The following is a 12,994-nucleotide window of genomic DNA, read 5'->3' as shown; positions in this document are numbered from 1 at the left end:
ACTGTTATTCCTAATTCCCCTATCTTTACCTGAGAGCCCCTTAATTTCAAAATTATAATAATTTGTAGGAAGGGGGTTTACATTCTCCATTTCCAAGAGAAGCTCCTGCCTTTATTGGCAGACACCTTCCAACCAGCTGGGTTACCTTTTGGGGTCGTAGAAATCCATGGCTCTCTTGAGCTTGTTGTAGGCAGCCACTCGGAAGGGGATGATCTCCACGGAGGTGAGGCCGGGGGCCATGGCCAGCACCTTCCCGCCGTGCGTGGGCTCGTACAGGTCCTGCTTGGTGTCGGGGTGCGGCATTCCCGCCGGGTCGCGCCCCACGATGTAGAAGTTGGCCCCCGCCACCATGCGGGCCCGGCAGTGCCACTGCACCTGGGGGAGGGACACGGGCACTGAGGGCTGGGGGAAAGGGAGGGCAAAGGATCCTGTGGGGATCCACAGGAATCGGGATGGGTCCGAGCTGGCAGTTTGAATTTTCCACGTGCCAAAGTGCACACGGGAGGGGAGGTTCAGCATCTGCTCCTTTCATCCCACTGGTTTAGGGACAGCAGGGAAACCCCTGGGGGCAAGCAAATGAATGTCCCTGCCTGCCAGAAAAAGGTGAAGCCTGTTTCTATCCCTCCCCCCCAGCCCTCCACAGCCCAGGAGAGGATGGGAGCCGATGGAGCCGAGCTCTGCGGGGACCACGCAGGGATCCATGAGTGAGGACACAGCTCCATCCCCTTTCCCAGGTTTTCCAGAGCTGGAGCACAACCCCCACGGACAGGCTGAGCAGCTAAGGGCTGTGTTACCTCCGTGGGGCCGGCGTAGAGCATGGGAGAGGGGAAGATGGCCACGATGGTGGACTTGGGGTCCAGGACGTGCTCCTCCAGCACGGCCGCGTGCTGCTTCATGCGCCACTCCAGAGGGACGTCATCGTCCTTGGTCCAGCCCCCCAGGGGGTGCAGCAGGAGCACGGGGTTCTTGTAGCCCCTCTCCAGGAGCTGGCGCCGCGTGTCCTGCATCAGCAGGGCGTGCCCGTTGTGCACGGGGTTGCGCAGCTGGAAGGCGAAGACGGCGTCTGGAAGGGAAGGGGCACGGGGCTCATTCCCACACTCTGAGCTGCACAGGGTCAGGGGAGCTGTGTGTGCCCTGTGTCAGCCATGAGAGACCTGAGTGTGCTGTCTCCACACACACAGCCCAGCCAAGGTTGTTTTCACTGCTCTCCCTTCCTTTGGGGCTGATTTCAGCTCCATCAGCTCTCCTACAATGTTTGTGCACAGCACAGGACACCTTCACTGATGCCTTGGGTGATCTGTCACCTCCCCAAGCTCAGTGGCACCTTCAGGAGGACCAATGCTCTCTCCTCAAAGCATGGGTGGGTGTCTGACCCTTGCCAGCCTGCTGGGACCATGTTGGACATTGGGGCTTGGAGCAACCTGGGAACATGGAAGGTGTCCTGCCCTTGGCAGGGGGTGAAATGGGATGAGTTTTAAGGTCATTCAGACCCAAACCATTCTGGGATTCTATGGGACAGAGAGCTGGGAGAAGACACCTGAACTGTGGCCCAGGAGTGAAGGCTGAGAATGCCAGTGCAGAGAGGATCTGACCTGCCAGGGGAGATGTGAGCAGGATGCTCAGCCCTCAGAGCACTGAGGACACAGCCCATCACAAGCATTGCCCTAACCTAGGAGCCCCTTGGCACTTTTTGGGCTGTGCCCTGAGTCCCCTTTACTGCCCACCCCTGCAAACAGCCCTGTTTTGGGAGCAGCCAGAATTAGCTGGAAGTGCTGAGAGCTGGAGAGCAAGTCATGGATCACACCTGTGGGGCAGGAAGAGCCCTGTAACTTGTGTCACCCTGGGCACTCAGGAAGAGCCTGTCACTGCTGTCACCCAGGGCACTCACCAGCATTCATTTCCCTGAACTTCTGCTTGAGAGCCAGCGGGGTCAGGCGGTACTGGTCCAGCCCATCATTCCATTTGATCTTCTCCAGCACCTCCAGGTCTCCACCAACCAGCCAGTCTCCACTCTCCATCACCATCTGGGAATTACACACACCTTCAGTGCAAAGGGGACAGCACACTCCTCCTTCTCCCTCTTCCAGTCTCCTTTGGAAAGTGTGAGGCCATGGAGAAGGCTTCCAAAACTGAGTGATACAACTAAGATCACGGGTGTTTGAATAGAAGTGTGTAATACCACAAGGTGGAAAATTTAGAATTTAAGATTTTAGAATACAGTAATATATAGAAGGCAAGATGGAGGTTTTAGAGCAGAGGTTTGTTTCTTCTTCACCTTCATCTTCATGATTCTAGGCAGTACTTTAGTAACTGGATAGAAAATTCCACATTGCGGGTTACGGGTGATTGGTTATTGGATTAAAAGTAAAAATAATTTAAGTGTCTGTTATTAAATTTAAGTTCAGGCTTAAAAGGCCTTGTAGAGAGAGAGATACATCGACACTTTTAGCTTGTTAGCTAGAAGTGCTGTAGAACTCACTGTAACACAGATAAGAATTAATAAAACATCTGAGTCTGAACATGAAATAGAATCTCTCGAGCTTTGAATCCCAACTCTTTTTTCTCAGAAGGGAAAAGAAGATAAAATGCAATAAAGCGGCGCCCAGTGTGAGGATTGAACCTTCAATCACAACCTTCAGCTTATGAGACACCTTTCACCCCGAGGCTGCACTTCTGTCTTGGGTTGCAATACAGGATGTGATAGAAATGTGAGTTCTGTCACCATCTGCTGAAGTGGGTGGGGCAGTGACCCTGATCTCCTGGCACATATTATCTGCTAATGGGCCATCTTTAAACCAGCTGGGCAGTCATCTTTATCTTTTCCACAGCCCATCCTCCCTCCAGGAAGATATCATCTGCTGCTGGCCCATTCAGTCCCACTGTGTGACTGATAAAATTCCATCATCCCACTGGGAGATGCTCCAGCCAGGGGAGCAGCCAAGCCTTTCCTACCCAGATAAAAACTGAGATTTTGGACAGCAAGTTATCCATCTTTCCACTGGATTCCAGAGGAAAGCCAGACCTTTCCACATCATCCCTGGAGCTTCAGAGGAAACTGCACCTTCTCCAGGAGCACTGCTCCAGCTGAACCACATCTGCCCCTGCAGGAGGATGCAGCCACCATTGAATGGGACTGTGCCAACACCCTGACTGACTGACGGGTGTCAGCTTGGATTCTGACTCTGGCAGGGTTTGGGGATTGTTCTTTGTAATACTGCATTTCTATTTTAATTTTCCTAGTAAAGAACTGTTCTTCCTAATTCCCATATCTTTACCTGAGAGCCCCTTAATTTCAAAATTATACTAATTTGTAGGAAGGGGCTTTACATTCTCCATTTCCAAGAGAAGCTCCTGCCTTTATTGGCAGACACCTGTCCTTCCAACCAGCACAGCTTCCCACGGCATGGAGGGTCCGGACCCACCTGGATGTGTGGGTGGCGGGGGCAGGTGGCGATACAGCCGCGCCCCGTGTGAGGATCCACCCTTTGAGATCATGAGACACCTTCCACCCCTGAGGCCGTGCCTTCTGTGGCAGGGAGGGCTCAGACCCACCTGGATGTGTGGGTGGCGGGGGCAGGTGGTGCCCCAGACGCGGGCGCAGCGCTCCTCCTTGCGGTGGGCGAAGAACTCGGGGCGGCGCAGCACGGCCACGCGGCGCCCCCGGCAGCTGAGCGCCAGCGCCGCGCTGCCCTCCAGCCGCTGCCTGTCCTCCGCCGACACCGGCAGCACGATGGGGACGCTCAGGTTCACCACGCCGTCTGCAGGGACACACAGAGGGGAGCTCAGCGCCCTCCGGCCGCCCCTCAGGATTTCCGGATAGGAAATCCCGCCTGGCGGGTCGCGGGGGATTCGTTATTGGCTTAAAAGTGAAAATAGTTTAAGTGTCTGGTCTTAATTGGATGCTTTAGGCTTGCAACCCTAAAAGGGGAAGGGTTGAACACCCTCCTGCACAGACAGGAATTCCAACCAGCTCCTGGAGCACAGTAAACAGAAGTTTTTGTGGAAAATCACTGCTAATAAATAGTGGTGATAGTGGAATATAAAAGATGTCTCCAAGACAGCTGGAGCATCTCATTGGTTCCTGCACTCTTCCCTTTCCCTGGTTCTTCTTCATTAGCTGCTTGTGAAAGTGAGAAATTTAAATCTGCCTGCAAAATGCAACCCTGGATAATTGAAAAATGTGCTTGGAAAATGCCTTCTCCTCCAGGACAACCACCCCTATGGAGATGGCTCCAGTCTGGTGTTCCCTGGAGCACCCCATTTCCTGCACACCTCCTGGGCTGCCTCTTCCACCACACTCAGTTTTAATTTGGGGTTTTTTTTTTCCTTTTTTTTTTCTCTTTTTTTTTTCTGGCTTTCTCTTTACTGCTATTCCTCCTCCTTGACATCCCTGCACTGCCCATGTTTAATCTGTCCTCTGTGTGTCTGAAAGTGAACACACAGTTTCTAATTCCATAATTCTAATTCCTAAATAGCTTGAAATCATGCTGGTTTTAACCCAACTCTCCCAATTTCCCAGTGTTCCACTGAGGTCCTCCCACTTCTCCTTGGAGAAGTTAATACCTTGGAGTGTTAATACCAGAGAATCAGTCTCTTTGATGGGTTTCCAATAACAAACAAAAATCATTGATTCAATTTGTTCTGATCTGACTGAAATCAGTTTGGACCCTTGAGAGTCTTAATTTGATGATTTTAACTATGATATAGATTTTTACTTTAATTTCCATTCAAATATTTGCATTTACTTTGAATTCACAACTGGGTATCATTCATCTGCCAGTCGGCAATTTTCATGAATAATCATAATTATATTCACGTGGGATCCAATCAACATCAACTTCATACATTTAAATCATGTTAATAGAGATCAGTCAGTGGAGCCAGCACAGGAAAAAAAAGCTGCATTATGAAACAAACAAATGCTGCTGAAACTGGGGATCTTCAGGCTCCATTTCCAAATGCAGGATGGAGAGGTAACAAAAGATCACTCCAGTGCACATAATTACAAAATTACACAACTGGGATCTTTGTGCAGGCTGGTCCCTAGGACACGGGGTGTGCCAGGCCACGTCATCATGCCTGGATCATAAACAGGCCATGGCTGGAATAATTTCATAATAATTTCAACTTTTTTTTTTTTTTTTTTGTAAATCTCAAAAAATTATAGCCAAAAAGAATCTCAGTGGAGGTAATTTGTGCAGAGCCTGAGAACAGTTCCATACATACCAGCTCCCAAGCGCTTCTTTCCTGGGAGAACACAAACATAATTAAGATCATTAACACTCAGAAACCATTTCAAGACTCAAAGCATTTAAATGCTCCTGCTGGTGTGGCCATGGTCTTCATGGTGCTACCACAGCCTCACCCTGAGCGTGGTCCAACACCTCCACTGTCACTGTCACTGTCACTGTCACTGTCACTGTCACTGTCACCTGTCCCAACAGAGTCGTGAGTTGCTGGGGCACTGCTGCAGATCCCACCCCCCTTCCTGGTGGCCCTACACAGAGCACATCACCCACCTGCTGGGGCATCCAGGAGGGATTTAGTGCAGAGCACTGGCTTGAACAAGAGCCCCCCCAAAAATCACGGGGGCTGCCCAAACCATCGCCCACCCCAGGGCTCTGGGAGGAGCAGGCTCAAGCCTCTCCTTGGCAGTGCCACACTCCAGCCTCAGGACCATCAGATGGAATCTTCTAACACTTCCCAAAGCTTGTCCAGGAGCACCTGGGGTTCTCTTTCCCACTCAGATGTCACCCTGAAGGCCTGATGCTGGGTTTGGAGAGCCCTTTGGAGACAGGGTGCACCAGGGACTGATGCTGCTGCCCTCTGCTACACACACCTCACTCTGGAGAGCTCATCCCCCTGCAAAGCTGCTCTCCTTTGTCCCTGCTCCCCACAGAGCTCTACAAAGCCTGAACATCTGCCCACAGAGCTCAGACAGGTTTGGGGGTCACCCCAAAAACAGATACGCTCTGGGATGAGCCTCCAGCACAAAGTACGGGGCTCTGGAGCAACGTGGCCATCCCAGGGCTCTCTGCAACCTCCAACCTCCCCAGGCACAACAGGCAGCTCAAAGACCACAGAGGAGGCTCTGATAACAGGGACATGTGCTTCTGAGTGCTGTTTGCACACTGGGCAGGAGGTGAAAGGCTATGGTGTGTCTGGGAGCAGAGCCCCCACACAGACACTCCTGCTGTGCAAAGTGAGCAGTCCTGAGCTTTGCCTCTGCTGCACCGTGCCCAAACCTGAGCAACAGCAGCAAATCACTGCCCTGTGGGACCACAGGATTGTCTAGAAGGCATGCAAGGCTCAAAGGGACTTGCAGTTCCAAATCCCTGAGGGCAGAGAGGATCTCTGCCAGCTCTAGAAACCTCAGCATGTGCACACCACATGCAGGTGAAGTCACAGCAACAGCATGCACAGCTGAGAAACAGGGTGGAAACATCTGTGCCCCAGCCTCAGCTGTGGATGGTCATCACCTGAGCCCTCTTTGCCTCTTCCAGGGATGAAGCACCTCTAACAGGCTGCTAATGCATAGATTTATTTCATGTTGGAGAGGCAGGGAAATAGGGTGAGGGGGCAAAACCAGGCTCTGCTTCTGTTTCCAAGAAGCAGCTGCCTTCTCCTCCCACCTGCAGCTCAGCCTGGCAGCCTCCCTGCTTCCCCAGCTTTGGGTTTGCATCTCTATTTACCCTGCTACAGCCAAGCACAAGACTCAGCAGCTCCAGGAAGGTTTGAGCAGCACCAGGAGAGCTGTGAGGCAGGGCTGTGGTGCCCTTGGGCACCCTGAGGGCAGGACAGGAGGGCAGAGGGATGCATACCGTTGTGCAGGGTGCCAAAGTGCAGCACTTGCAGGTACTCTGCCTCCCGCATGAATCCCGTCAGAGGAGTGGCCCAGCCTTCGCTCAGCACCTGCACCCACTGCAGATCCAGCTGCAAAACAAGCCCAAAGGGGTCACCCTCCTGCCACACCCCTGCCACCATGTCATGCTCAGAGGTTGATTTCCTTCCCTTCTGATGAGACAGCATTCTCATTTTGTTTTGCTTCAAATACAGGACATTCATAAGGGGAAAGGGCATGGGGGATGTAGCTCAGGGCTTTTTAAGCCAGATTCACACACCTTCACAGCACAGCTTGGAATCCCAGAATGGTTTGGGTTGGAAGGGATTTTAAAGCCCATCCAGTGCCATGGGCAGGGACACCTCCCACTATCCCAGGCTGCTCCAAGCCCCATCCAGCCTGGCCTTGGGCACTGCCAGGGATCCAGGGGCAGCCACAGCTGCTCTGGGCACCCTGTGCCTCCCAATATCCCATCTAACCCTGGCCTCTGTCAGCTGGAACTTGTGGGGCTGTATGGACACAGCAGAGGAGACTGACACCCTGCAGCACAGGGTAGAGGCACGGCAGAAAATGGCTGAGGGTCAGGATCCCACCTCAGCTTGCCATAAACCACAGCCACAAGAGGTCAGGGCCATCAGAGGAGCACAGGCCCCTCTGGCAACATCCTCCTGGAAGCTTCCACCCTTGGAGCAGCTAAATAGTGTCAGAACCTGTGTGTGACAATACCTTAGTGATCTCCAGTGCTGGCAGCTTCTCTGCCTCGGCCCGGACACTGCTGAGTTTATCCTCAGGCACAAACAGCTCCAGAACATCCTTGACTGAGCCTTGGGGTACAATGTTCTGGAAGACAGAGACAGGCAGCACTTGTAACAGGCTGGTTTTCACAGCACACCAAAAAGGCAATGTCCCACTGCAGGGTTCCAAAGCTGCCAGGGACAGTGACACAGAAGTGACCCACCTGTGCTTGCAGGAGCTCCACGACCTGCTGGATGCACTCAGACACTGAGGCAATGTTTGTTTTCAGCACCAGCTCAGGAGCTTCGGGTTTCTCATACTCTGAGTCAATCCCCGTGAACCCTACGGACAATTAACCCCCAAATTAAATTTATTTAATAGGATAATCAGTGCCTCAGAGCCAAGAATACTGTACAAACAATGAGGGGGGAGGCATTCAACCATGCTGGGTACAACCAGTGATGTGTGACAGTAAGATTAGGGGAACAGGATCCTCCTGTGCACTACAAAGGGCCTTTAGACACCCACTCCTATGTGTGGCACTGCCAGGACAAGGCATCCAAAGCTTTGGAAAGCAAAAAAAGGCAAAATAAGATCTCACTCCTCCATACCTTTGATCTCTCCAGCTCTTGCCTTTTTGTACAGGCCCTTCACATCTCTGCTTTCACAAATATTTAGAGGAGCATCTACAAAGATTTCAAAGAAAGGAAGTCCAGCTGCCTCATGAATTTTCCGTGCGTTTCGACGATCCTGTTAGAAGAAAGATGGGAAAAATCTGAATGGCAGCAAAAAAGCCTCCCTGACACAGGTAAATTAATCTCTCTTGTAGGTTTATTAAATGTTCACTAATTCTAATAAGGGTTTTTCATCTCACTTCCCTCCTGTTCTTTAAAGATACTTTTAAAAAAAATGGCAAAAATCTACAACTTTGATCTGTTTTCATTTTTTCCCACGTAAAACCTCAAGATCTTTTCGTTAGGTAGGACAGCAGAATTTTAGATTGTGAATAATTATCTGCCCTATGTCAAAACAGTCAGACCTGATGATCTTAGAGGTCTTTTCCAAACTTAGAGATTTCTTGATCCTACAAAAAAAGGAACTGCTTGCACCGGCCTGATAACAGCAGCTACGGAAGCGAAAATCGCAGTCAAATCTCCTTCCAGAAGAGCAGTGACAGCTCTAGGACAGACTGCTGCTGCTGTGACTCTTGTCTGCCTCTGAGGAGTTAATGGCAGGGAGATCTTAAACTCCTCTTAGCTATTCTTCAGTTTGCAACACTGAATTTATTTATCCAGCGAGGTCACTGGCCTCCAAACACTGATTGTGCGCGGTTGCGTGTCCTACGGAGCATCCGATGATGGGTTTAGGAAACTGTCCTGGGTTGCAGTACAGGATGTGACAGAAATGTGTGTTCTGTCACCATCTGTTGAAGCTGGGTGGGACAGTGATTCCTTATCTCCATGGCACGTACTATCTGCTAATGGGCCATCTTTAAACCAGCTGGGGCAATCATCTTTATCTTTCCCACAGCCCATCCTCCCTCCAGGAAGATATCACCTGCTGCTGGCCCATTCAGTCCCACTGTGTGACTGATAAAATTACATCATCCCACTGGGAGATGCTCCAGCCAGGGGAGGAGCCAAGCCTTTCCTACCCAGATAAAAACTGAGATTTTGGACAGCAAGTTATCCATCTTTCCACTGGATTCCAGAGGAAAGCCAGACCTTTCCACATCATCCCTGGAGCTTCAGAGGAAACTGCACCTTCTCCAGGAGCACTGCTGCAGCTGAACCACATCTGCCACTGCAGGAGGATGCAGCCACCATTGAATGGGACTGTGCCAACACCCTGACTGACTGACGGGTGTCAGCTTGGATTCTGACTCTGGCAGGGTTGGGATTGTTCTTTGTAATGCTGCATTTCTATTTTAATTTTCTGAGTAAAGAACTGTTATTCCTAATTCCCATATTTTTGCATGAGAGCCGCTTAATTTCAAAATTATAATAATTTGGAGGGAGGGGGTTTACATTCTCCATTTCCAAGAGAAGCTCCTGCCTTTATTGGCAGACACCTGTCCTTCAAACCAGCACAGAAACCCTCTCCATAGATCATCATGTGAGAAGCTGAGAAGAGAGCAGGATGATCTCTGGGGCCCTCCAGAGCATACCTTTGTGAAGGGGGAGATGAAGCTGGTGATGCAGACGAGCCCCGCGTCGGCGAAGAGCCGCGCCACCTCGGCGATGCGCCGGATGTTCTCCTCGCGGTCCTGTGCCGAGAAGCCCAGGTTCTTGTTCAGGCCGTGCCGGACGTTGTCACCGTCCAGGGAGTAGCACGGGATGCCATGAGCCACCAGGTACTCTTCCAGAGCAAAGCCAATGGTTGTCTTGCCAGCTCCAGAAAGGCCTGGGGGAGGCAAGTGTCTTGGGTTGCAATACAGGATGTGACAGAAATGTGAATTCTGTCACCATCTGCTGAAGTGGGTGGGGCAGTGACCCTGATCTCCTGGCACATATTATCTGCTCATGGGCCATCTTTAAACCAGCTGGGGCAATCATCTTTATCTTTCCCACAGCCCATCCTCCCTCCAGGAAGATATCATCTGCTGCTGGCCCATTCAGTCCCACTGCATGACTGATAAAATTCCATCATCCCACTGGGAGATGCTCCAGCCAGGGGAGCAGCCAAGCCTTTCCTACCCAGATAAAAACTGAGATTTTGGACAGCAAGTTATCCATCTTTCCACTGGGTTCCAGAGGAAAGCCAGACCTTTCCACATCATCCCTGGAGCTTCAGAGGAAACTGCACCTTCTGCAGGAGCACTGCTCCAGCTGAACCACATCTGCCACTGCAGGAGGATGCAGCCACCATTGAATGGGACTGTGCCAACACCCTGACTGACTGACGGGTGTCAGCTTGGATTCTGACTCTGGCAGTGTTTTGGGATTGTTTTGTGTAATACTGCATTTCTATTTTAATTTTCCTAGTAAAGAACTGTTATTCCTAATTCCCATATCTTTCCCTGAGAGCCCCTTAATTTCAAAATTACAATAATTAGGAAGGAGGGGGTTTACATTCTCCATTTCAAAGAGAAGTTTCTGCCTTTATTGGCAGACACCTGTCCTTCCAACCAGGACAGCAGGAAAGCGAGGGGTCAGGGTTGGGTCAAGAGAATGAAAACGAGAGCACAGCTGTGACACCTGTGGCCAAACTCCTTCTGCCCAAAGTTCCCTACTTGATTCTTTCCTAAAGGAAGCTGGATTCATCCTTCACAGAGCCCTTTTCAACCCTTACTATTGAAGGGGTGGCATTAATGTCGTGAGAAAAGCACCCACAGCTCAACCTCTGGAGGGGTCCAACCCAGCAGTGCCCCTCGTGCTGGGACGTGTGGGCTCCAGGAAGCAGGGCAGGTTTGAAAGGATGCTGCTTCCTCCAGGTCTCTCTGCATCTTCCTCTTCCTCCCCCTGCTCCTGCTGTCAAGAGCAACTGCTCTCCCATTCTGAACCCAAGAAGAGGCTCTTGCTGCAACCAAGTGGAGTGGGACAGGCTCCAGCAGCAAAGGTTCCTTCTCCAGGTGTGTATTTCAAAGAATAATAATCAGCCAAGCCAGGTCAAACCTTTCAGACACACAACCTTTAAGTAATACTCAAAAAAAGGAAGGAAATTGCCTTGAGTAGGGCATTTGGCTTCAGAAGCTGTAGAAAAGCAGATTAGCCACTTTCAAAACTGAGGAGAACAGAACAGAAATGTGCTTTTATCCAGCACCTACAACTTAAGGTGACAGGAAGGCAAATCAGAATGGCTTTACAAATCCTTCCAAGCACGTCCTTCAACACCCTCCAGCAGCCAAAGAAAATGCCAATATTTAACAAGCAAAGGAACAACTGGACAACTGGAAAAAGACAGACTTGTCTAAATATTAGAAATGAGAAATGCAATTGTCACGTTTGGCAGCCCCTAATCCCCAAACAACGAGTTTATACTTCAAGGCAGAAGAGAAGGGTGACAAAACAAATGCAAGGGATTGCTTCCAGTGTGACTCTGTGGCTGGGAGTGTTTATTCTCCAGACAAGGTGACTGCCTTGTGCTGCCTCAAACAGAGCAGACCTACATGTCCCAATAAACTTCCCACAACTCCTGAATGAAAACATCCGCGTTTTGGACAACCCTGGGTACCTTCCCCTGCCAAAGACTGGCTGGATTTGAGCCAAGGCTTCCTCAGCTACACACTTGGGAACAACAAGTGCTACCCTGAGGGCCTCTGACATGTTCAAAGGAACCTGATAGCAGCTGGGAAATCCATAAAGACATTAGTTATGGGCAGCAGCTGCCAGGGAGAACATCTCGCTGCGATTCCCACGTGGGGATGTTTTGCAATTCCCGGCTCGCAGGGAACGCTGATGTTTCCTGCAGATCCCAAATCCCCACCTGCCAGCCACACTCATGGAGTTTCACAGGTGAGGCCTCACTTTCACACCCAGACAAAAATACCTGTGAGCCAGACCGTGCAGCCTCGGAATCCTCCCCTGGTGCCGACAACTTGTCCTCTCTTAGTCCTGCTGACATGGTGGGCTTGGTAAACCACGTTGGTGGATCCCTGGGAAAACAGAGCAGAGCAAAGCACTTCTGTTACCTTTGTGCTGTCAGTGCAAAAGGAAATCTCTGCTGGGACAAACAGATGGGAGAGAAATGAAAATTCATTAACTAGCCAGCTTGGTGAACACTCTGGTGCTTCGGTGTCTCAGCAGCACAGACTCGTTTTTTGGAGGCTCTCTGCCCCTGCTAGGGTGTTTCTGGTGGTGATGCCTTCATGCCAGCAGGGAGAAGGGAGAAGGTGACTGGCTTTGCTGCAGGAGCACTGCCAGGTGACTGACCCCCCTTGCAGGCAGGCAGAGACACCCTCCTTCCCTTCTCAACAGCTTCAAACACAGACAGACTCACCTATCACTTTAATCAGGCTTGCAAAACAAGAGCCACTTCAGGTGCTAATTTACTGGCTGGGTAACACAAGAACTGCACTTGGGCAGGAGCAGAGCCAAGCTGGATGGGATGGGAGGCAGAGGAAACAACCCCTGATGTGTCCATGTGCATTCCCAAGCAAACAGGGCACCAGCACAACGCTGAGCCAGAGGCCTGAATTCTGGTGTTTCCTAATTCTGGTGGTTCCCTGGCCTTGCTGACCCCAGAGCCTCTGCAGGGCTGAGGGTGGAACAGCCTGGCTGTGCCCTGCAGCTCCAGCAACAGCACCTCTACAAGGAATGTCCCACATGAAATAGCCACAAGTACTTGTTAGTTGTGAGGATGATGTTCCCAACTGAGGTACACAAGGGAAAGAACAAGGAGGGAACAAGGATATGAATATATCCTGAATACATATCCAGAAAGAGGAGAAGGGTGCATGGAGACCTCAAGAACTTTCCA

General features: G+C 50.9%; 1 protein-coding gene across 2 annotated transcripts in view; it reads right to left on the bottom strand.

Moving 5' to 3' along the window:
- The window catches only part of PAPSS2 (3'-phosphoadenosine 5'-phosphosulfate synthase 2), a 28,803-nt gene that overhangs the window by 3,041 nt on the left and 12,768 nt on the right, over nt 1–12,994 (bottom strand). Inside the window, exons 2-12 of one of the 2 annotated variants that reach the window (XM_056495532.1) lie at nt 12,065–12,170; nt 9,744–9,979; nt 8,188–8,326; nt 7,800–7,918; nt 7,568–7,681; nt 6,822–6,933; nt 5,227–5,247; nt 3,553–3,758; nt 1,889–2,024; nt 795–1,063; nt 146–375 (exon numbers count right to left, since the gene is read on the bottom strand). In XM_056495532.1, coding sequence (XP_056351507.1) covers nt 146–375; nt 795–1,063; nt 1,889–2,024; nt 3,553–3,758; nt 5,227–5,247; nt 6,822–6,933; nt 7,568–7,681; nt 7,800–7,918; nt 8,188–8,326; nt 9,744–9,979; nt 12,065–12,170 — 1,688 coding nt within the window. The remainder of the gene's footprint in view (nt 1–145; nt 376–794; nt 1,064–1,888; nt 2,025–3,552; nt 3,759–5,226; nt 5,248–6,821; nt 6,934–7,567; nt 7,682–7,799; nt 7,919–8,187; nt 8,327–9,743; nt 9,980–12,064; nt 12,171–12,994) is intronic. The other variant, XM_056495533.1, reaches the window with a different exon arrangement.

Source organism: Oenanthe melanoleuca, chromosome 6 (genome assembly GCF_029582105.1).
Source record: "Oenanthe melanoleuca isolate GR-GAL-2019-014 chromosome 6, OMel1.0, whole genome shotgun sequence".
NCBI classification, from domain to species: Eukaryota; Metazoa; Chordata; class Aves; order Passeriformes; family Muscicapidae; genus Oenanthe; species Oenanthe melanoleuca.
The sequence above is the reverse complement of the archived record's forward strand: the minus strand, read 5'-3'. Positions and strand labels throughout refer to the sequence as shown.